At 39.6% G+C, this 23,989-nt stretch overlaps 1 protein-coding gene across 5 annotated transcripts; it reads right to left on the reverse strand.

The window, feature by feature from the left end:
* Positions 1 to 43: 43 nt before the first annotated feature.
* Positions 44 to 23,392, reverse strand: LOC114877250 (inward rectifier potassium channel 2-like). Of its 5 annotated transcripts, none has more exons than XM_029189577.2 (11): positions 21,501 to 23,392; positions 17,436 to 17,534; positions 13,981 to 14,095; positions 13,359 to 13,597; positions 12,280 to 12,553; positions 11,412 to 11,604; positions 10,812 to 11,033; positions 10,188 to 10,423; positions 9,820 to 10,121; positions 9,142 to 9,409; positions 44 to 202 (listed from the first exon to the last, which is right to left on the reverse strand). In XM_029189577.2, exons 1-10 carry the CDS (start codon positions 21,773 to 21,775, stop codon positions 9,142 to 9,144), a joined length of 2,223 nt encoding a protein of 740 aa, XP_029045410.1. In that variant the 5' UTR covers positions 21,776 to 23,392; the 3' UTR covers positions 44 to 202. The 5 variants fall into 5 exon arrangements, with proteins under 5 accessions (XP_029045410.1, XP_029045414.1, XP_029045412.1 ...); XM_029189581.2 differs by lacking the exon at positions 21,501 to 23,392 and adding an exon at positions 21,278 to 21,333; XM_029189579.2 differs by lacking the exon at positions 21,501 to 23,392 and adding an exon at positions 18,835 to 19,929.
* Between the last annotated feature and the right edge of the window lie 597 nt (positions 23,393 to 23,989).

Below are 23,989 nucleotides of genomic sequence, written 5' to 3' on the forward strand. Positions count from 1 at the left end.
AACGGAGACGGATGATCTCTTCTTGTATCATCATCGAGGATGAATGAAGTCGCTGGAAGTGACCACGCGACGATGACTCACGGCTGTCGGCCACGAAGAGCAAAGTTCTGTTTTCTGCTGCCATCGTTCCTTCGTTTCCCTCTCACTTTCCTACGGCATTCGCACCGTCCTTCCGTTCCTGGAATCCCACCATTCCTCGTCCCTAAGACGAACAATCGATCTCACCGTTAATCAACTATTTCTTTCATTTATTTCTGCCACGAGTCAGATTAAATTATTCGAGGGAGAATCGTTTGATACCCGGATTTCCAACCTGGCGAAGGAGTTGCAAAATATTTCTAATAGCAAAAGGATCGACTCTGTTATTTTTAATTAATTATTTTATAGAGAAAATTCAAAATTTATAGATTTTTGTAATAGCCACCCCTTAGTCACCTTAGAGGGTGAAAAGTTTAAATTATTATAAAAGGAAATTGCTGATTGGTAAAAAAAGTTGGGAAGCACTGGTTTATGGAATGAACGGGGAAGGGTGATAAATGCCGATGAATTTACGTCACGACGACGAACGGAAACACGCGTGTCGATTGGGGTATCAGGGAGACGATTTCCGGTTTTTATTCGATATCGAGAAGGGATAGTCTCTGAATGATGTTTAGGAAATTAGCTTCACGGAATGAATCATTGATGAATTAATGACACGAGATCGATGCTGATTTTATTAACCGGAAATACGTCAACGTTATCTTTATTTCTACGTTCGAACCAGTTGTGTCGGTGATAACTGAAAATATTTCCTTTTTTAATGAAAACGTTCGCTGTAGATACAAAATTTAATTTTTGTAATTAAAGATACCTGAACGTTCGAGAATCGAAGCGTTAATGACTGTGCGATTACGCGTTGATTGCTTCACGGTTAAGAAGAAAAATGAAGAATAACGCGGAGGAAAAAAATGGGCGAAACGTACTTGGAAAAATGACGGTTCGATAGATTGGGCGATCAAAGAGTTATTATGTAATTATTCGCTCGATTCGATTGATTACAACTGAATCGTAATCTCTGAATCATCGAGTAACGATACGTAACGCGATTCGATAGAAAAGGATCTTCCTACGGTTTTTATTTATTCGCGCCTTTCTCAAATTTATCGTCTCGAACAATCTAAAGAACTGTCAGCCGGCGAACGACGAAACACACTTGTTGCAGATATCTTGACAAACACGAGAACGTAAACTCTGTTCAAATACCGCTTATCTGACTCGCTGGCATAAATTATACTCCCCAGTACGTGATTCACTGATGTTTCTTTTCACAAATACGTCCTTATCGCGCGTGGCCGTGTAAAAATTTGTCGAAAATAGGAACTCGACAAGTTTGTATACGAGAACGAAGTAGATTTGGAGAAAACGATTCTATTATAGGGTAAAAGTGAAAGTTCCAACCGTTATTCGAGGCAAACAACACGTTTCTTCGTTAAAACACAGACAAGTCTGCATAAATGATTAATTAAGAATACAATTTCCTTATCAACGAGTAACATTCCTTCGGTAGAATAAAAACATTCACAGTACAGTAGACGTTAATGAAATTTTAATAAACTGAAAGAATTTAAATTAATCTCGAGCAAAAAAGAATAGACTTAAATTTTTTTAAATTCTAATTTTTTAAAATCGATGCAAAGCTTGAGGAAATTTTTGAATTTTAATTTGTACGTGGCAGTGGTATAAGGTAGAATGAAAATAAATGAAATTCTCACTGATCAGACTGGTCTCGTTCGGGGTTCGAACGTTTCCCGCGTTTTCCAGCTGGAGTAGCGCACGTAAGCGCGTCGGACTCGCAACTGTTTCAGATTCGCGTTGGTAGCACGAGATCGTGGCCAACGGATGCCATGGCGTTTACCTCTTATGGCGGGGATAATGCAGACACGGTGCCACATACGCGCGAACCAGCATGGCACGTGTGCGAAACGCGAAACACCGCTCGCCGGTCGATTATTCGTGAATTTCGTCGGATGCGAAACACGAGCCCTTTGCTCCTCGAATTATCTTCGTACAGTCGATCACGAAACTCTTCGTACACTGTTTAAAAAATGATTTGAGGCTTTTGGAGAAGGTATAAAAATTAATTCACTAAAATATGTATTTTTGCTATTTTAAAAAATTAGTTTGTCGAAATCGTGAAAAAAAATAGTGAAGGATAAAATATGTCTTTCGTAGATTCAAATAAGTTATGTGTATGCTGAAAATTTCATCGATATTGGTCAATGCAATTAAAAGTTGCAAGTAATTAAAATTTCCGAAAATCGCCACTTTTCACTTAAGAATGTGACTCATATAAAAAAATCGAAAAATTACCTTTCATTATTTTTTTTCACGATTTCGACGAACTGTAATTTCTTAAAACAGCAAAAGTAATTAATTTTTATAGCTTCTCGAAAAGCCTCAAGTCAATTGGTACAATTTTGAATAAGGTATTCTATTTTAAACGGTGTACAAAGACCTTTATGATTGACGGTACATTTTGTACAATTACACGACATGGTGCAAACTTATCTTTTAATCAACGCGTTTAAACGTATCAGGGATACATTTCAGTAGTACAGATAAATAATCGAGCTCGAGAAAAATGATACAGAGAAAGGAATTTGAAGAAAAAATTTTAATTCCGAATATTTATGCATATGTGTCACACACGCGATACAGTTATTCTTATTGCGTCACCTCTGTAAGGTGAGGTTTTATCAAATCATTTAGATTTCTAAGAAATTTACAAATTCTGCTGGTGACTAATTTTGGATAATATTCATATGTGGATTTAAGGCGTTTAATCCAACGCTCAGGAAACGTGTCGGTATTTCGATACGTAGAAAATAAAAATGATTTCACTTTATAATTATGACGTCGTTAGAGATAATTTTCGATTTTCATCAAAGAACATTCCCCTCGATTTGGATAAAGAAATTACCGAATCGTTGATCGATCAAATCACTGCACGATAGATCTTATCAAAATTATCAGCCTCTACACAGACCATCAATTAAATGTTTTATTAATTAACACGTTGGAATAAAATGCAGTTAAACGTGGCTCGTTTAAAATATTTTTCCTACAATTTAACAAGACTCTTAGAAATAAATTCACCTGCAATTCGAGTGTTCTTGTTTACCTATTTTAATGGCCAATCGGTTTTCTTATTCCTTCGCGAATGAAATGACGTTTATCGATAAACATCGCGGTACTTCCATTGTTATAATTGCGGGTTTAATTGTGATCGTTGCATAGGGATCCAGACAGAAGAGGGACGTTTCCGGTAGGGAGAACGCAGAAATCTGCACGTGAGCCTATCAAACCGTCTCGGGTTAGGTTGGCTCGGCTCAGTTCTTCGAATGCTGTATCAGAAGTTTCCATTTACAAATTGCAAACTGTTCTTCCATTTCGATTAAAAAAAGAAACACAACGATTTCATAGAAAACGAGGTCGACACGCGATCGGATGTCGGAAAATTCGCGTCCCGCCCGCCATTAATCACCGATCATCATCTAACGGATCACGTGAACTGTTCCGCCGATCAATTAACGCATTCTCTCACGTCACCGGCGTTTACCTTTCAGACGGCACAGCGATGCCAACGATCGCCGCTCGATTCCATCGGAAACGCCTCTCTATATCCACTGTCACCTCGAACAGATATTCCCTTACCGATATCCGCGAGATTCCGAGCGATAATCAGAGCGGAGACGCGGGAAATCGACACCTTTTGCGATCGAGTTTCGAACACGAGTCATTGACACTGTTCGCCACGTGGTGCACCTTGCCTCCACAGATGTCGTTCGGTACCGCTGGCGTTCTTTTTTTTTTTCTATTTTCGAATTACGAATTTCCCGCCACACTTTTCTCGGGACAACGGAGAATTCTCCGCGTGATTTTTTCGCACTAGGGTAACCGGATTTTTTCGATAGAAATGCTGGAAAAAAAAGGCGTAGAGATACGAGGTCGACGTGGAAGCCTCGTGAAACTGCGATCGCGTTGGCAACCAGCGTACCAAGCAGCGAGCTTGTCCAGTGACGTCAACGAGCCTTCCTCGCCCGTCTTTATCCCTTCTCCTTTCTCTCATACTTAGCCTTTTCCTCCTACCTCTTCAACGAGATCGAGGATCCTCAGCAACGCGTCACGTACACACACGATCGCGAACCTGTTGCTGAACATACCCGATGTATCTTTCAATCTTTTTGCTCGTATTCGACGAATCCACCGCCTCGAGAATTTTCGATCGTTTGTTTACACGGAATCGCAGGTGTTCGTTCACCTCCGGCGATGGATTTTTAGAAATCACGGTCGTGCTACGAATTTTATTTCATTTATTCGTATGAAAGTTTCACGCGTGCTAAATTTTTTTAAGATATTCACCTTTGGAAGCGAAAATCGTGACGCTTCGGATGACTTCACGAGATTATTGTTATTATGAAACGATTTCTGATTCTAGGAAGTTGTTATAAAATATGCAACATTGGCGATCTATGTTGGCCACCTAAGCCATTAAACGATCTCAGGAAATACGTGTACAATTTATCACAAAATAAAATTCTTTTCCTTTTTTAAGAAATAGAAGATTTAGAGGATTAGACTTTCAGGGTTGTTTTATAACAGCGTTAAAAATTTATGGTAAAATTTCTTGAAAAATAAATCGTTGGATCGCGCTGGACTTGATTTATAGGCAAATCAAATTTTCCCGTAAATTGATCACTTTGAACGGTGGAGAGCTATCTATTCAGTGGCGAGTCTCGCGAACCTTGACAGGTTTACGAGAATTTATGATATCATTATTCGAAAACAACATTCACATATGGATGTTATGCATATTTTATGAGATTCATAGAAGAACGTCGAGTGCCAGGCTGTCAGAGGCTGAATTTTTGGCGATATGGAAATTAGGTTCTTTAGAGGACGCCGTTATCTTATTATGCGTGTTCTGCCACGATGTTCAAGGTGTATTAATTCATCAACACCTGTCAGCTGTTTCTTTGCTTAGAATATTTCAACTTTCTCATTTTCTATCACCCTGAAACTGTTTCTCGATCAAGTATGTTTATCGTTAGACAATTTTGCAATTATAATTATATTTTTACTAGGTTAAACGAATAATTTGTGAATAAATTTCGATGGGCTGGAGCAGTATATCTACCAGCGTTCCCATCCATTATTCCATTGGAGAACAGTTAGAACTTGATCGTTGAGCTGATTTTTCGTTGATCGTTAGATCGTTTCGCGAGCAGAGCACGTGCGTTCGCAGCTTGTATGCACGGTGTACACGCTAATGCGCACTAACAGGGCACACTGTGTACACTGGTATCCACTAATAGGGGACACACTTCGCCGTGATAATAACCAATTACGTCAACGAGGCCGGAGGGCACGACCGTGACGTTTCGACGAACACCATCGGTACTTTGACAACTGACCATCCTCCTTTTCCCTTGGATCAACGAAATTTTTCCTCTTTTCTTAATGAATTTTTCAGATTTTATAGTTGAACGTTGGAAACCTTGGACGTGGGTATAATTAATCTCGAGACTTTTAGATCAGTCGTCTGATACCGTTGTTGTCTAAAAATATTTTTAATTATACACCTGTCGTTTCTTCGAGGGAATTCTTGTATTTAAATCATTATGATGTTTCGTGTTATGTTATGTTAATGTGTTGAGAATTTTAGAATCATCTATTGAAATACAAAATTGAATTAAAATTGGGGCTTTCTTCATGGTCCGCCGTCGCGGGGCGCGAAGGGTTAATCCAATTAATCCAAGGGTTAATTGGAAAGTTGACGTATTAGATAATGTGTTGAGAATTTTAGAATCGTCTCTCGAAATACGAAATTAAATTAAAATTGGGGCTTTCTTCATGGTCCGCCGTCGCGGGACGCCAAATCCAAGGGTTAATCCAATTAATCCAAGGGTTAATTGGAAAGTTGATGTATTAGATAATGTGTTGAAAATTTTAGAATACAAAATTTAATTAAAATTGGGGCTTTCTTCATGGTCCGCCGTCGCGGGGCGCCAAATCCAAGGGTTAATCCAATTAATCCAAGGGTTAATTGGAAAGTTGATGTATTAGATAATGTGTTGAAAATTTTAGAATACAAAATTTAATTAAAATTGGGGCTTTCTTCATGGTCCGCCATCGCGGGGCGCCGCATCCAAGGGTTAATTCAATTAATCCAATTAATCCAAGGGTTAATCGGAAAGTTGACGTATTAGAATTCCTCGAGCGTCTGATTCACTAACGCAGAAAGCGTAAAAAATGCAATTTTTCATACGTTCATCCGTCGTTAAGTCAGTGGTAATTGCAAGCGTTCATCTCGTTAATTATCGTTCATGAACCTGTTTGAATGGTTGTTTGTTTCTTCGAAATGTCAGGATGAAATTTCCGTTGAAAAAGCGTGAATTATGCGTATACAGGACTGTGGTAACACGTAAGTCGTCTCGCTTTTAAAAGTGTGACGACCTTCGAGCTATCTTAGTCATGATTGCCGTGAAAATGAGGTAAACAAGCGTGTAATAAAATTGTTTTTCAAACAATTACTCTTTTTCTCGCGTTCAGTGAAACGACGGTGATTTTATCGCGGGAAAGTCGAACCCATTCTCATCTTCGCTACTTGAATTTATCTTACTTCTTCTATTTTTAAAACTGCATTTTCTACTTCCTTCGCAAGTTTTTCCTCATTTCTTTCCTTGCTAATTTTTCCAAATCAAACTGAAATCGCTAATTTACATCCGAAGCAGGAATTCGTAAGAAAATCGCGTTAGGCGCGAATAGAGGAAGCACGCGAATCGTTCTACGCAAGATAGTTGTCGCGTATAATCAGCATATCAGACCGAGGACAATCCCGAAGGAGGATGTCGCAATTCGTGTTGCAAGGTGATACTGCTTCGCTCTTTTTTCTTTCCCCGTGTGTGTCGGCTGTCATTCTAGACGGTGCTCATTGTCGTCCAGACAATAGCTGTTTTGAATAAGAAACGGAGAGATTCGCGATAACGCGATTGCGAGGAGGGACAGAAGAATCGAGACGTGCAATTACACCCGGTTGACTTGACGTAATAAAGGTCGTTGACGCCATTGATCCGAGAAGAAATTAACTCCCGAGAAAATAAGTTCATTTTCATTTAACAATGAAATTTCTAATTAGCAATTTTTCCATTTTTCGATATTATTTCAACTTTGAAACTGCCAACTCTTTCCTAACGATTAAAGGGTTAAGAGGGTTAAATTCTTCGGCTTTAGCGGATCCCTTGATCCTCCCGGAGCATCCGAGTTGTTCGTTTCGCGAGGCTGCTCGTCGAAACAGGTGAAATGTAGCCTGTAAGCAAGAACACGGCTCGTCCGTGTGTTACTCGCGCGAAATCTCTACGTGCTCGAGTAACTTGATAGCCGTTTTACCGTGTTTCGCGCGGTGTCATGTGCCGTCGCGTGTGGATGAAAAGGCACGAGGAAAGAAGCGGGTAGCGAAGAGGGAAGAGGCCTAGGCCGAGATTAAACAATTGACTGGCGTGATAACGAGGGCACTTCCCGCCACTAAACTCATCCTGTCGTGTCGTCTAACTAACCTACGGCTCTCTGGATATCCACTTAATCCTCTACTCATCCATCTGCCCTTCAACCATCGCGCGTTGCATCACGCAACGATCTGGAATACCCTGACGAAACAGTGTGTTGTTCCCGTTCCGAATCGTGCATCGCCGACTTAAATTGAATGAAAGGGATAATTCCTTTTGCCTTATCGCCATTAAGATCGTTCTGTCGTGTCATTTAACTGACGATTTCCGCACCCGTTTAACATCATCCCGCGACATAGTTCGAAACGAGGCTCGTACCGATCATCGTTGAAAATATTTTAGATATTTCAAGATAAACCCTTTGCAGTGGAAATATATTAAATTTATTAGGCAACCGCCTAGTCTGCCTAGGTCCAGGGCCGGCCCTGCTATTTGTTTTCGGCTAATTATTAAAAATAGATGTAATTCTAGTTTCAGCCGAGTCTCGCGACCCGTTGCACATCAGGATCTCGTTATCTATCGCGTGTAAAGTGAACTGGCAGTGGCTCGATTAAAACGATGACACAGCCTCGGGCTATGAATCGAAGCGTTATAGTTGATAATGTCGTTCTAAATTCAACATACACCGAGTTATTTATAGAACGTCTTCTCTGTACGTGTTGGGTCGTTATCTGTACTACTACATGGAGGAGAAAAATTTCATTTTCTTCCCCCTGAAAATCGAATAAAAAAGTCTTTTATTTCCAAGTGTCCATCCTCGACAAATTTTGCATTTGAAAAAAAAAGAGGTATACTTCCGAAAGGCCCCATCACCCCAGGACAACCAAACTTCCGATTTATAGTAATTCAGGGACGAGAAATCGAATGAGACCATTTTCAGAACTGGCAAATAAACCGTTCTCGAGATATACGGGGTATTTTAAAAGTGCGGAAACCCCCTATTATCTTGATAAGAACGCATTTCCACGGAAAATGACTAACCTAACCCTAACCCTAACCTAGGTTAGGGTAGTCATTTTCGAGAACGGTTTATTTGCCAGTTTTGGAAATGGTCTCATTCGATTTCTCGTCCCTCAATTACTATAAATCCGAAGTTTGGTTGTCCTGGGGTGATGGGGCCTTTCGGAAGTTTCCCCAAAAAAAGTAAACAGAAACTTGTTATTTTTGTTATTTGAATATTTCTATAATCTTCAACCCTCCCCCTGGGTCTTTAGCCAGCTTCCTATTCCGTCATTGAGAAATTGGAACAAATGCAAAACGGGGAAACGAAAGAGATACTCTGATCGTCAGAAACGAACCGGATGCAGAGTAGTTAGACAAACTTGAGCCAACGGCGCATATGCATGAAAACTACACGGCATGACGTCTTTGTGTCCCAGTTAGAACAATTTAGAAGACCACTTCTACGGTGAAGTCGAGTTGTTTTAAGAGGGCTCGATCGTTGCAAATCGCCTGCGGAGTAATTGATCCGACGAAGGCAATTTGCCTAGCGGGAATCCTTAAGTCTTCGATCTGCGGGCTCGTCGATAGCGAAACGGAACGATTATACTTTCCAAGGATCTTTATTTGGTATAAGATGCGAATCGTAGCTCACCTAAACTTGTTCCTGAGGGCCTCTGTGCCGGGGATGATGATTCGTCTTCGATGAATCGGAGTCCAACGCTTCGTGTCGAGGCAGGTATCCCTTCGCGATCGTCGGTTCCACGTTTATAACGTGCTCGTCGTCGCCGACGATGAAAGTAGTCTTCTTGTGCATCTCCTTCGATTTCTGATTCTCGCCTAAACTCGATCTCCTTGAGGAAGGGTGAGGATGAGGCGGAGGCTCGCGGTACGCTTCTCCTGATTCAGCGAACTTTGTGTGCCTAGAGAAATAAAATTCAAGGAATGAGTATATTCTTGTAAAAGGAGCTTAATTTGCATTGTTGAACGCCACCGCAAATTACACATGCCTGAATAATTAAAAGAAAATAGAGAAACATTATTTTAAGTAATATTGTTATGGTAAATGGCAAATAGAAAGCTTAAAACTTGAAAATTAATTACTTCTATTTTTAGTAATTAGAGCTTCAATACGTCCCACCGGTAAGGCCGGCCCTGGGCCTCAAGGTCCAGGGCCCCCTTAAGACGATTTTGCGTCTAAGAATGCAAGAAGACTAAATTAGTTAATTAAGTCATTTTTCGGAGCTCGCTTCGGATTCCCGAAATCTCAGGGCCGGCCCTGATTAGTGGCATTCAACGTGGTAATTCAACATTCCAGCAATTTTTTTTCTACCTGGGGTCTAAATGCTGTCGAGAGGGTGATTTTGGGGGAAGAGGATTATTAAGCCCTGGAATTTGATCTATAGTCGTCCTCGAACTGGATCTTCTTATAATATCCACGTTAGATCTAGATTCGCTTTTCCTTGAATCTAACGTACACCTCGATGGTTCCCTGTGCAGTCGTTTCTCTTCCTTGCCGTGTACGCGATTTTTCCTCAACGTCGCGTTAATGTCCTCCAGTACTCGGTTGTAATCTTCCTGACCCGTGGAGTCCTCCGGAATGTAGCCGATTGGATGGGACTCGTTGTCCAGGAACTGCGAGGGAATAAAAATGATTTTTTAAAAATAATTGGAAAATCGTCAAGTATTGAAAATATGTACCTCGTTCTGGGTATAAAATACCGGCTGTTTCGCCTCGGTTTGACCGCTTTGCATACTCTCGCGTCTCAGAGAACCGTCAGGACCGGTGATCATGACCGGGATCGGAGTCAATGGCGCCATAGGGATGTTCATGTGTAGCCCGCCGGTTGACGATGCCAAGCTGGAACCGGATCCGGTGGTCAAAGAACTGCTGGACGCGTCGCGATAATGAGCGAATCCACTGGTGCTCATACGTTCTGAAATCGTAACGAGAATCTGAATATGCTAATCCGATAGAAGATGCAGCAAAAATAACCCAGCTCGATAAAAGACTGCAGGAATCTGGTTCCTCGTTTATTTTATTTTTTTTTTTTTTCAAAGCAACCATTTGATTTTTTGTTATAAAGAAAACGAGTATTAATTGGAAAATTATGAAAATTATACAGAAAGTTCTAAATATATACTTTGGATGTTATGTCGTTCGATTATATTAAATTTATTGGAAATTAAATTGCTAACTCGGTTTGCACAGTGAGGTATAGAGTTAATTATTCATGAAATAGAATTCGCTTTTTATTTTCGCCATTGATCCTGCACTCTTTTAGTAATTTAAATATTTGAAAAAGTGTTGCAAGTTTTCTGTACCTCCTTTCGCACGTTGTATAGCTCTGATCTTATCCAGATCAGCCGCTGAACACAACGGTGTATCAACTTCGTACGTGTTATTAAACAAAGTGTAATTCACTTCGTACTCTCCGGTCTCCTTTTTAAAAGTAATTATGTGTTCGAATCTGTGACCCCATAGAATTTCGGACGGTAGGTAGGAGCTTCTTGCCTGAGTAGTCATACCTGTCGACTCGATCACACCTGGAATCAGAGAGTTATTCAAATTTCTGTCTTTTCCTTTGAATAATATACAGTGGGTGATGAAATTATTAGAGACAAGGTATGAAAAATAGGTTTCTCGTTTTTGTGTAGAAATAGAGCTACAATTTCAAGGTTTTTACATTAACTTTTAATCAATAATCCTTCACTAATAATATACAAAAAAATACTTATTCATTTTAAGCAATTCATTTTGATTGCTTTATTTCTGATGGGATTGAAGTCCGGAGAATATAAAAATAACAAAAACTCTGTTTAATTCGGTTTTCATTTAAGAATGAATGATTTTTATGTAAAATCATCAATTTATACGCTCTAATAATTTGATCACCCACTGTGATTTTAAATGTATTCTTCTACCTTCCAATATAACCACGATCTCGAATCGCTCTCGCAGCATATCACTGGCTGATATGTGATAAAGCGGTGACTGTTCGTCGATCTTGTGTACAATGGTGGTTGGCCAAATAAAAAATATCTTATCCTCCTCGCCATCTCCGCCCACTTTCAATTCCGTCTGGAAAAACGGCAACAATTCTCCTTCCCTGGTCACCTAAAATTCCAACGGTTGATTCACTTATTTGTTTATCGATTCGTTTTCATCGATATCCTTCGTCAGAGACGAATGCATCGAGCGTCTAATTATAGAGAAACACAGAGACCGTAAATGGCAAGTGTTTCAGATTAAAATAACTTTAGCCGGATAAGATGGTCAAAAGTGCCCCCAAACCAAATTCGACTTGCTATGAACCAATCGATAGGTGATTTAAAAAAAAACAGTCTGTGCCAAGTTTCAACCCTGTGTCTCATCTGGAAGGGTAGTTACGGGTAAAAATGTAATCGCGAAGTTTTTGGCCAATTTCTTCTATTTAATGACATTCGAAAATTCTGAGAAAAATCAGAGACATTTCTATTCGTGAGGCACATTTTATAGAATTTTTTCAGATTTTTAGATTGAAAACTGAAGCCGTGAAAAATCAAAAACGTCAGAAACTGCTGAAAAATGGCGATTTTTTTCAGATTTTTTGGTAAGGTGATATACTTCTACTAATTAAATTAAAATGTTTAATAATATAATTAAACTTATTTTTTTTACGATGAATCGATATTTGAGGAATTCATTCAAGGTATATTAACGAAAATATTGCACAAAGTGAAATTTTTATTTGTTGGCCCGCCTCTGCTTTATTGAATCAAGAAGCGTGCTTTGTTTCTTTGTATACCTCACCTTCCTTTTGATCATCTGAGCTCTGACATGAGCCTCGATGATGTGACTTTTTCTCATGTCACCGACGCGAAACATCAGACACGGTTGACCGTCCCTCTGACATATCACGGCATTTCTCGAAAATAGTAACGTCTGCGTCCTCTTCTTCGGTCGGGACAATTTCGCGAACACTATACCGACCATAAAGGCCTGGAGAATCACACCGGTCATCGATTGGATGCATATGACGAACACCGCCTCTGGACACTCGTCCGTTGGATGCTTCGATCCGTACCTACGAAAATGACACTAATTATTCGTCGATATGACGATAGAAAATTAAATCTTCGTTAAATGGTTCGTTCGGTTGAGTATTTCCTTGAGAAGACACTTATCTATAGAAATGTTACTCTCAATTTATATCGAAGATTTACACGTACCTTTTGAATAATTCATTTCTAATTCAATGATTTATTGAAGATCGTAGGGAATCAGTGAAGGAGACAAGGTGTCTCGTTATTTCTCGATTAAACGTACCTAATTTTAATATTTTAACAAGTCGACTGTAACAGAGATAATTAGCGAACGAATTTGACGAAACAATTTGAATAATTTTGATGCAAATTTAATTATCGTTTAATAACTGTTATTACAGTATATTTCATTACACGTGATCATTTTCTTGATTCCAGTCAACGTGTTAATGTTCTCGTATCGAGAACTAATTATAGGTTTTAGAAAGTACGTTAAACCGAGATAAACTCGAATTACGTGTAGTACTTGTTTTTTTTTTTTTTTTTTTCTGTCAGAATACCTCCTGTTCAAGGCTCGGTAACATGCATAGTTTTATATCTTGTCTCGATTTTCTAAGACGAGAAATCTCCATCAATTCGTTCTCTATTCTCTTACTCTTCTCGTTCGTTAATTGTCCTAATATCAAGTCCCATTCTACTTCACGAACAGTTTAAGTGAATGTTAAATAATCGAAGGGTAGGGAAACTTCATCCAAAAGCGGCTGTTTGATTAATAGCGTCTGAAATTCGTTCGAATCACTGATCAAAGATAATTGATAATACGTGGGGAAATATTTGATTAGTCACCCGATCGTGTGCTGTGTCTCGATCGAGAATAGGAACGAGCTGGTGAATCCACGAATGTCGACGATACACGGTGTGAACGTTAGATTCGGATTCGTATAATTATCTGGATCTAGATCGCCGTGGCTGTAAGCGATCAGCCACCATATCAGAGCGAAACCAAGCCAGGACAGTAGAAAATTCATGGAGAACACCAACAGTGTCCATCTCCATTGCGCGTCCACCAGTGTCGTGAAAATGTCCTGAAAAAAAAAAAAAAAAAAATGAAAAATCATTGAAACTTTGACGTCGTCGGTGGTCAAAATTAGAAATCGAAGAATGAAACCTGGCGCCTTTGTGTTTGTTAAAAAGAGGAGAAAGGAAGGTAATTTTAGTATTATTCTATAGTAAACGGTTTCGAGTGGATCTGAATACGATGATTACATCAAAGCGTGCGGCAATTTGGCAAGTAATCGTATTCACAAAATAGATCGGGACACGCGAAGTTCGTCTCCTTGTACTGGACCGAAGGAGATCGTGTAAAAAGGTAAACGATCATTTTTACTGCCAGATACTTGCGCGATCGCCTTGAACGGTTGAGCTCGACGAACGTACGGGTACGATTTTAGAAATGCTTTAAAATTACCTGAAGGTAACGTCGTCGTCGTTTCGCCACATTTCCTTGTACGACATTGCAATCGCCGTGCTTGAAAACCACCCTCTTTCGTATCCTTCGAGAACTGAACCTCGTCTGGCGATATCTGAAAACAATGATCGTTATTGTAATAACAAAATTGAAATTGGATCAAGAATCAATAATTTCTTATTTGTTTGAATGGGATTTCTATCCAGTCGTTCATCGTAGAATGTGTATTTTCATCTCTATTGGAAATCAATTATTATTTTCATTCGATACCATCTTCGTTTTTTCGAATTAATTTTGTTATTTGGATAATTTTTTATTATTTTTGATTTAATGGTCCCGAGAGTAGTGAAAGGTGTACGGTCGTTTGTGCAACTGGTTATTATTTTATTTATTCACGGTTTGACGAAAGAAATGGTTACACAGTTGCGTTTCTAGGTAAATGAAAAACGAGACACCAGCTTGCCACCCACGGCTACTCTAAAGGCCGTTTAAAACGGTCGTATCGTCTGCTCGGAAATATACGAAGTTTAATGCCAAAGGACGTTATTTATCGTCGAAATGATATCGTTCGCGCCAGGATAGGGACCGATCGAGGGCAATCCGCCAAAAAATCGACAGACGAACATGATCGTCTTCCCCTTCCACGTGAATCACGATTTGAAGATCGGTTCGATGAGAATTTCGAGGAGCAGCTCTTTTGATGAAAGCTTTTACGACCAACAATTCACACTTAATAATATGAATTGCACTTCTGAACAGTGGCAATCCTTTTACAAAATAATTTAACATTTTCAATCCTTGGAACTTGCAAAATTCAGAATTTAGACAATTTGAAACTGAGGAATTTCTCCTGATGGTTTCCATAATCTGCCAAAGCAAACAGAGCAAAGTTCGATTCCCTGAATATGCAAATAAGTATCGAGAAATTTGATTCATCCAAGTTCATTCAGAATTTACAAAATTCATAATTTAGAAAATTTAAAACTGAGAATCTTTACATGATGGGTTCCATAATGTTCCAAAGCAAACAGAGCAAAGTTCGATTCCCTGAATATGCAAATAAGTATCGAGAAATTTGATTTATCCAAGTTCATTCAGAATTTTCAAAATTCATAATTTAAAGAAATTTTTAGAGAATTTAAAACTGAGAAATCTTTTCCTGATGGTTTCCATAATGTTCCAAAGCAAACAGAGCAAAGTTCGATTCCCTGAATATGCAAATAAGTATCGAGAAACTTGATTCATCCAAGTTCATTTGGAATTTTCAAAATTCATAATTTAAAGAAATTTTTAGAGAATTTAAAACTGAGAAATCTTTTCCTGATGGTTTCCATAATCTTCCAAAGCAAACAGCAAAGTTCAATTCCCTGAATATGAAAATAAGTATCGAGAAACTGGGTTCATCCAAATATTTGATCAATCTTGTTTTATCTGGGTCACTTCAGCAGAGTACAGAGAAACGTTTGAACAAATTGTTAGTACTAATCTATCGACCTTAATAATTCGTAAAAAAGCTCGTAATTTAGTCTGGCGTAAACTGACCCATCTCGTCCAAAGGAGTTTACGAATTTTGCGAAATGTTTCCAGATAACCTGTGACTATTTCGAATATAAATACAGTGTGAAAACTTTTCCTTGTGACATACCACGCGATCTTCGAACTTTCTTTATCGAACGGTGGGCGTTCGAGGAGAAATTGCTCGATTTGGAGAAGAATGGGGTGAACTCTATTGGAAACTACTTGTTGCATTTGGAATTTAAACGATTGGAAACATTTAATGGTAGCTGGAAATAATGGAATCTTTTCGATTGGAAGAAGGTAATTAACAAATATTGAAAATTGGAAATTATAGAATCATTCGGTTTATAATCACGTAGCTGGAAAAAACGGAATCTTTTCGATTAGAAGAAGGTAATTAACAAATATTGAAAATTGGAAATTACAGAATCATTCGGTTTACTTCGGTTCATCATTTCCTTGAAAATCTTTCTAAAGAATAATGAAAGATAATCACGTAGCTGGAAAAAGTGGAATCTTTTCAATTAGAAGAAGGTAATTAACAAATATTGAAAATTGAAAATTATAGAATCATTCGGTTTACTTCGGTTCATCATTTTCTTGAAAATCTTTCTAAAGAAGAATGAAAGATAATCACGTAGCTGGAAAAAATGGAATCTTTTTGATTAGAATAAGGTAATTAACAAATATTGAAAATTGAAAATTATAGAATCATTCGGTTTATAATCACGTAGCTGGAAAAAATGGAATCTTTTTGATTAGAATAAGGTAATTAACAAATATTGAAAATTGAAAATTATAGAATCATTCGGTTTACTTCGGTTCATCATTTTCTTGAAAATCTTTCTAAAGAATAATGAAAGATAATCACGTGCGTTAGGGTTTAACTGGAGTTTCCGTGTGTGATTGAAGATTCCAGTTACGTTTCGCCAGACGAGACACGAGTTCCCGTCTGATCGACTCGTACCGAAATAAACTCGGCCATGAGGAACACCGAAAATTCGTAAAGCTAGACAAGATCGAGATTAGAACAGTCAAGTCCGGCTGTTTACAGACAGTGTTGCGCAGTCACGGATTATTACGATTCCTGTGTCAAAGGCGGTAAAGTTTTCTTGGCAGACTACGACGAGAATGACCCGCGATCTTGTTCACTTTGAACTTGCCACTTCTCGTACCTGAACGAAATTGTTCTGGGAAATACGAGTTTTCTTTCTCATTTCTCGACGTCAGAGGGATTTCGACGAAACGCACTGCATCTATCTGGTGCAAAACAGTATCGTATATTTTCGTTTCGTTCGATTATCCTGACGAAAGAGATGTCCTCCGAGTATACAGGGTAAGCTAGAATATGAACATTGATAGCGGAGAAAAATAAATTGAAAGTGTAGAATAGAATTTCATTCTACAATTTCAATTTATCTTTGCTCGTAGAATTACACTGGTGGAATTTATTCTGGACACTTTGAATAAAAATATTCTTTATTTCATATTTCTGCAGAAAATTCTGCTATGCTAAATTGACACTGTAATCTGTAATGTTTAGACTTTATATTTTCACATGATTTCGTTTGTAAATGTTTGAAAATTTCATATTTTTGCAGAAAATGTATATTCTGCTATACTAAATTGATACTATAATATTTTCACATGATTTGGTTTGTAAATGTTTGAAAATTTTTATTTAAAATCGCATGATGTGAAATAGCCAATCACAGGATGAAAGAATATCTCCTTTGATTTGTTGAAATTGTAATTTTTATTGTATATTAAAATTATGGCTGTAAATGGTCTTTTTACTAATTTCTTTTATACAAGCGACGCCCTAAAATTAGAAAACAATGATTATTATATTAAATAATTTGAAGAAACGCGAAATTGAAGTAAAAATTGAAAACTGTCCAGAATTAATTCCACCAGTGTACCTTTTGTCTGTATACCTGCACGAAGCGCCTCGAACATGTCTTTTTGCCAATTTTCTGGATGGATCCTCAAGAAATGGACTGCCACTGTTTTTTCCTTCTGCCTCTCTGGGGATTCTTCGAACGATAAAAATAACTTGATCAGAGCCTTGGTTGATGGTATCGAACTGTGATCGAACACGGGGATCAGTGAAACTTTGTTGTTTCTCTCAAAGAATAACAATTACAGCTTAGGATATTGATGGAAGAAGGTAACGGTTTGGCTTGTTTCGTTCTCCTGGCAAACGACGTTCTAAATTCGTGTGCTTTCGCATCGTTCAACCCTGACATATTGACCCAAGATGAAAATAGATTAAGACTTCCACACCTGTTCGAGCTGTTGCTTACGAGGCTGGAAGATGTCGTTTCGAGACGTGGAAGATGTTCTTATCTGTCAGAAGGAAACGCGCGTTCAGAGAAACGTCGGTAACTCGGAAGATTTGAAACGTCTCGGCTAGAGGGAACTTATTTTCCTATTTCTTTTATTTATCCAGCTGAATTTAATCAGGAAAAGCCGCAAGACAAAATCGCAATGTTCGATCGGAAGTAGAGGTGTGCGAGTACTCGATTTATTCGAGTACTCGAATTTCGAGTCGAACAATGATCGGTCGGTCGAGCCGAGTCGATCGTTTGAATTTGCCGAGCTACTCGAAAAAATCGAACTACTCGAATATTCGAGCCCTCGTAAATCGAAGTTTCACAAGGGCTCGAATATTCGAGTAGTTCGATTTTTTCGAGTAGCTCGCTTTTATATCAAACAGTTCGTCGATTTCGAGTAGCTCGGCAAATTCAAGCGATCGACTCGGCTCGGAACAATCGAAGCGAGTTCAGCTCGGCTTGTAAATTACGAGTACTCTAATCGAATCTTCTCTAATCGGAAGATTCAACAACGAAGATTCTATGATAGAGCGAAAGAATAAAAAATGAATCTCTGGAAGAACGATTAAAAAATAGAAGGATCGATTAGGAAACACGCTTCTGCAACGAAGGTTTCGAAAGCTCCTCGACCCACGCGTCCGTTAAAACGGAACGATTTAGAGCAGACGAGAAAGTGGCTGCGATTATGATAACTAGACGCAATAAACCTAATGATATAAACCGTTCGAAGAGATTGTTGTTCAAAGAATGCCAACGTCCTGATGAAACGAGCGTTAACTCGACTGTTGGAAATCGTTCCTGATTCAGACACTTTCATTTTGATGCAGATCTATTGCGACAGACAATGAACGAGATGCATTGGAAATTATTTCTTTTTATCGCATTTAATTAATTGAAAGAAGATTTTTGATAACTGTTAAAGTTAACGCAGTGTTATTTATTTAAATTAAATGATATCGTGTTACATCATGGAAGTGTTTGCAAGGTAATTTTTTCATACTTTTGCAATTCCTCCCTCCAAGCAGCTTCTCCAGAGGTGGTCGCCTTAACGACCAACATCGAGACTTGAGAGAGCGCCCTTCTTAAACCGGAAAACGCCATTCCTTCGCCGAAATGGACCTTTCCGGATCCCGAAGAACTCGGCGAAAGTGTTTTAGACGTGGTACCGTCCATTTTCTAGCGCTTCACTTCGATTCCCTCGCAGTATCGATTCAATAGTTACTCGAAAGGGACGGTCCGAGTTTCGATTTATCGTACCACTTGTACCACATGATCGGTAAACACCGAAGCGACGATCGATCACCGTTCTTTCGTCACGAAACGAAATTGAATAATAAAAATAAATGCCTCCGGGGGGGAATCTAATTAATCTTAGCCCGCTCTATCTATTCTAAGCTACTTCTTGTTTAACAAGAGCAAAGAAAAAAAAATAAAGAAAGAAGAAAATGAACAATGGCTCGACGTTTGAACATCGTTTAGAACTCGACACATGTATTTCGGTTCGAGCTGCAACGGAATTTCGGCGTCTAAGTTTAAGCTTTCTCGAGCGAGGCCGCCGTTCTAGCGGATGCTCTCAAGACAGAACGAATAAAGAACGCATCGTCAGAGCCAAATATCGCAGCCTGTCCAGAGCCACTGGAAAATCCATATCAGTCTTTTGCACCACATCCGTTTATCAGCGATCGTTACCGACGGTTCACAAAACGGATCACATCCGATCCACACTGTACCACCGAAACTTCTTCCTCTAACCTTTAACTTATCACTATCACCGCACCACCTCGATTCGACATTTCTTTCCTTTCTCCTTCTCGCAGTACGAAAGAAAATTTTCTGCCGAAACCCACTGATTTACGCACTTCGCGGACTATTTATAAAAACGTCGCGTCATCGAGGAAAATGATCGAGAAATAAGAAGAAAATAAAATACAATTCAAGGTTAGACGTAGGGTGAGAAAAGGGCGGTCGCGATCGGTACGAGATACGAAGGGGTTGTTAATTAAGTACTCGTTAATGGTTCGTTAGCGAACCGAGGCTCGCCAGATACTGAGACGATCCAATTTCGACCCTTGGCGTACGAATTTCCCTTTTGTCTTTGCACGCCAGCTTGGCAGCGTTCGCTAATCGGACAGATTCCTTTGATCCGCCAGAGATGGAGCCTCGATGACACGAAACGATATTCGAAACAGATGTACGCTGCAATTTTTATTCATCGATCATTTCGGATTCGTCGATCGAGAGATAAGCTGCGTTTCCATTGATGAATCCATCGACTACGATAGAAGCGTTTCTTCTTCGAAGTTCCAATTGCATCAGAGATCAATTTTCAGGGGATGAATCAGAGTTCGATGAATCGTAATGCATAGTGTGATTGTAGAAAATTTCATTTCTTTTAAAATTATCCTGAAGGGAAATATTAAATGTTATCCTTCGATCCCATTATAGATGCATTATTGTTTACTTAAGTACAAGACGGAAAAGATGAATCATGATAATAACCTGATATGTAAATCTACATTTTAGAGGAGAAAATGTTTAGAAATCGAGCGATTTATGGAAGGAAATTGATGATCGAAATTGTTTGAAATCCAAACTTTACTTAAATCTTAATTTCATTTAAAACAAACTATTTTGAAATGTTTTTCGAATAAAAATTGAAGATTCTAAGATTGTATGCCCGGTAATGGAAAAAGGATTACCGATGATACATTCAGGATTTTTATCGCGCGCCCACGTAAATCGAGCGACGCCCAGCGTCGCGTCGGGAATCCCTGCTTCCCACCGAGGCGTCTTCCGCAATTAGGCGCTTCTATTCTCGTCGTGGAAAGCAGGATTTCTGCCGATCGTGGCAGGGAAACGGGAACGGTCCGGCGCTATTTTCGCGGGGTCGCGAGCCATGTATTGTGATCCAGTTTTCACTACGATCTTGCGGGTATTTTTGACGGCGCCGACGAAAATTTCGCGGCGTCTTACACGAAATTATCACGTCTCTCCCGTTATAAAGTGTTCCAAGAACATCTCGCGGTAGCCTTTCCGAGAAATCTTTCATATTTCAAGAGAAACGTTCGATCACTACCGTTTTCATTCAATTTTCAATTATTCTTGTTTTATTAATAATACACTTGTCTCGGGGTTTTTCAATGGTAAAGATAAACGTTTACTTAAATCAGGGCCGGCCCTGGGCCTAGGGCCCCCATGACACGATTTTGCGTCTAAGAATGCAAATCTTTACTTGAATATTAATCGAATTAGTTATACAATCTTTAATGTTAATTTTATAAATTTTATTTGAGGTATTCATTTCGGAGCCCCGAAATCTCAGGGCCGGTCCTGACTTAAATCATTCATTCGCTTCAAAACGTGTAAAAAGGTACTAAACCACAAAATGGTTTGTTTCAAATTTCGTTCCGAAGAAACAAACATAAAGATTGTAAAATACTTACAAAGAATAAATGAAAGAAAATACGTTCGGTGGAACTACCATGACTTTCGTACACGCAGCAACATTGTTTACGAATGTTTCGAAAATATTCGAGTTTTTATAGTACTACTATCTATCGTAGAAAATTGAGCTAATTACAAGTCCGGTCTATCATTAACGAGGTGTCATAAGTTGGCTGGCGATAAACTGAAACTAAAATGAAAAAAAATAAAAGAAAATTCCACCTGCTCAATAAAGGACCAGTCTCCCCTTTGAAACTGATCCTACTGAAGGTTCTTCTCTGGAAGTTGCTGAGAATGCCCCGTTTCTGTTTCTCCTGGCATCTTCCGGTTTCGTCCGCGGAATCATCGCACACTTTTACAGCAACCGTGGCCGCGGGAACGGTTGAATTAACGAGTAGCTCGTTCAATGGCACTATACTGTTAACGTTGGTGGTTCTATGCTCGTCCAATTCCTCGTTGGTTCCTTTCGTGAAAGAACCTTTGTCGATCATAAGCATTTCGTTGCACGATTTCGATTTCCGTGTCTCTTTCGTCTCACCAATTTCCCATCGATTTCATCGACGAATCGAAACGAAAGAATTCATCAATTAAACAAAATCTTGGAAAATAATACCGCTTCACTTTACACTCTGTACCTCTAATCCATGGTAACAATTCCAGAGCACGATATATGGAGATTTCATAAATTTTTTTAAGACTATTTTGAAAGAAACAATCGAATCGTTGAATATAAAAAGCGACGATAACTCGAAGCTTTGTTTGATGACGTCAATCGTATTTACGATTTCCTACGAGCATCACTGATTAACTTTATCGTCTATCCTTTTACATTCCTCCGTTGCGGTCGGAATAACTTCCGTCATCGTAGAGAATCGCAAAATGTCGCCGGAATTGCGAACAGTCTCGAGGGGAACGGTTCGTTTCCAATGGAGAGTTATAGTTTGAAAATTCACACGACTATCCTCGATGTTCAACGGTCAGGTACGCGCGTAGCCCGTACGATTTCTCGTCTACTACGAGCACGCATTCTATCGTTTATTCTCGTCCAGGTTCGTCATCGTTATCACTTTTCCGCGATGCCCGCGCACGATGACCACGAATATCCTCTAGCAACCGTCCGAGCGATCGGAATCTCGTTGAAAATAATTACGCACGGATAGGTATACTTTGTTTCGCGTGTACTTTGGATTTTGTCACCGTGGACTTGGCGAAAGATCGGAAACGATCGCGTGTTTCGAAATTATTCTTGTTCTTGTATACTATTCGCGATCTTCGCAACTTCTTTATTTCATAGAAGAGATCCGAGTTCTCCGTTCGTCACGACTGAACTATAGAGTAGAACGTTGCGACGAACAACGCGGCTAACATGTATATTTGTCCAGTTGTCGGCGTTTCCGTGCACGGATTGCACGCTATTTCCAGCAGCCGAGCACCCTGCACCGCGTGAATATCCTCGTTACCGAGATCATTCATAATTCTCCGCGATTAGTACTCGCGTTTTCCTTTCGGTTACACCTTTTACACGATTACTCGTCTGTACGACGACGCGTTGCATAAGAATTCCTTCGCGTTCCAAATTCCCTAGCGTCTGTTTAAGGATCCGTGATTGATTTGTTTCTTCGAAGGATCAAGATAGAATTGTCGAGTCGAAACACCATAGATCGTTTCTAAGATAGGTTAGACCGTCGTTCCCGCTGTCTAAGCACCATAAATCCTCGATTTCGCTATCCAAGCATCGTAGATCGTTGCACCCGCCGTGCTGGATTATTGATTCAACCGTCTGAGGAGCATAGATCCTCCGCGAAGATTCCGTTCGATCGTCAATTCCACTGTTCGAACAACAGTTCGATACGAAAGCACTGCCGATCGACGCTGGAAGCCGGCGAAAACTTGCTCGGAACCTGTCAACGCGAGAACCACTTCTAAGATTGCGTGCGCCACGGCATATGCGAAAATAATCCACGCTCACAGTTAAACCAGCTCCGTGTACCAATCGACCCACACGTCTATCCAGATTACGAGTGTGCGTGGGGAAACACGCGGAAAGGCGCGCACGCGAACCCGAAACGCCGGCTGTGCGCGGGGAAAAAGCGAGCGTGTCCGCGCGGAATACGCTCGTCCGTTCGACTGTACTCTTGCACGCGTGCATACACTCGTTTGGAAAGAGCCGATACGTGGGCAGGGGCAGAGATAAGATTACGGGCAACGGTTTTGCCGAACCTTTTCGACAGACGCTCTTATCATTTTTGCTAACTTTTTCTGGCAATGTTTGCATCGCGATTTTTTTTTTATTTTTTTTTTTTTTTGGAACAAGGACAATGGAATCGTTATCGCGGTATGTAACGAGAAGGAACTCGCGGCGGAGATGTTGGGTAAAGAGTGAACGGTTGGCAGGACGAAGGAGTATTCTAGAGGATTCTAGACGCGAGGCGTTGCATTTATCTTTCTTCTTCCGGATGATTTTTAAAGATGGCTGCTGAGGGCTCCGTTGATTTCTGTTTGATCAGTGGGGAAATTCAGTGGCCTCATTGTCAATCCTCCTCGCCTTTTAACAAACATCTTCTGTACCGGCGCGCCTACTTACCACGTGTGTTCGAACAATGATAGTCGTTCTTAAGGTTGGGCATGATTTCTGTTCGACTACTGCTATTTTCTTTCTGGTTCTTACAATGGGCAATTGTTCGATGTACGATTTTAGAACGATGCCTCGA

Source organism: Osmia bicornis, chromosome 10, assembly GCF_907164935.1.
Source record: "Osmia bicornis bicornis chromosome 10, iOsmBic2.1, whole genome shotgun sequence".
NCBI classification, from domain to species: Eukaryota; Metazoa; Arthropoda; class Insecta; order Hymenoptera; family Megachilidae; genus Osmia; species Osmia bicornis.

Excerpts from the sequence above, each read along its gene's own strand:
- LOC114877250 (XM_029189577.2), bottom strand. The coding sequence starts at position 21,775 with ATGCTTATGATCGACAAAGGTTCTTTCACGAAAGGAACCAACGAGGAA. Across the intron at positions 14,096-17,435 it reads GTTCGAGGCGCTTCGTGCAG|ATATCGCCAGACGAGGTTCA; the intron begins GTATACAGACAA and ends CATTGTTTTCAG. Across the intron at positions 12,554-13,358 it reads GAGACACAGCACACGATCGG|GTACGGATCGAAGCATCCAA; the intron begins GTGACTAATCAA and ends TCATTTTCGTAG.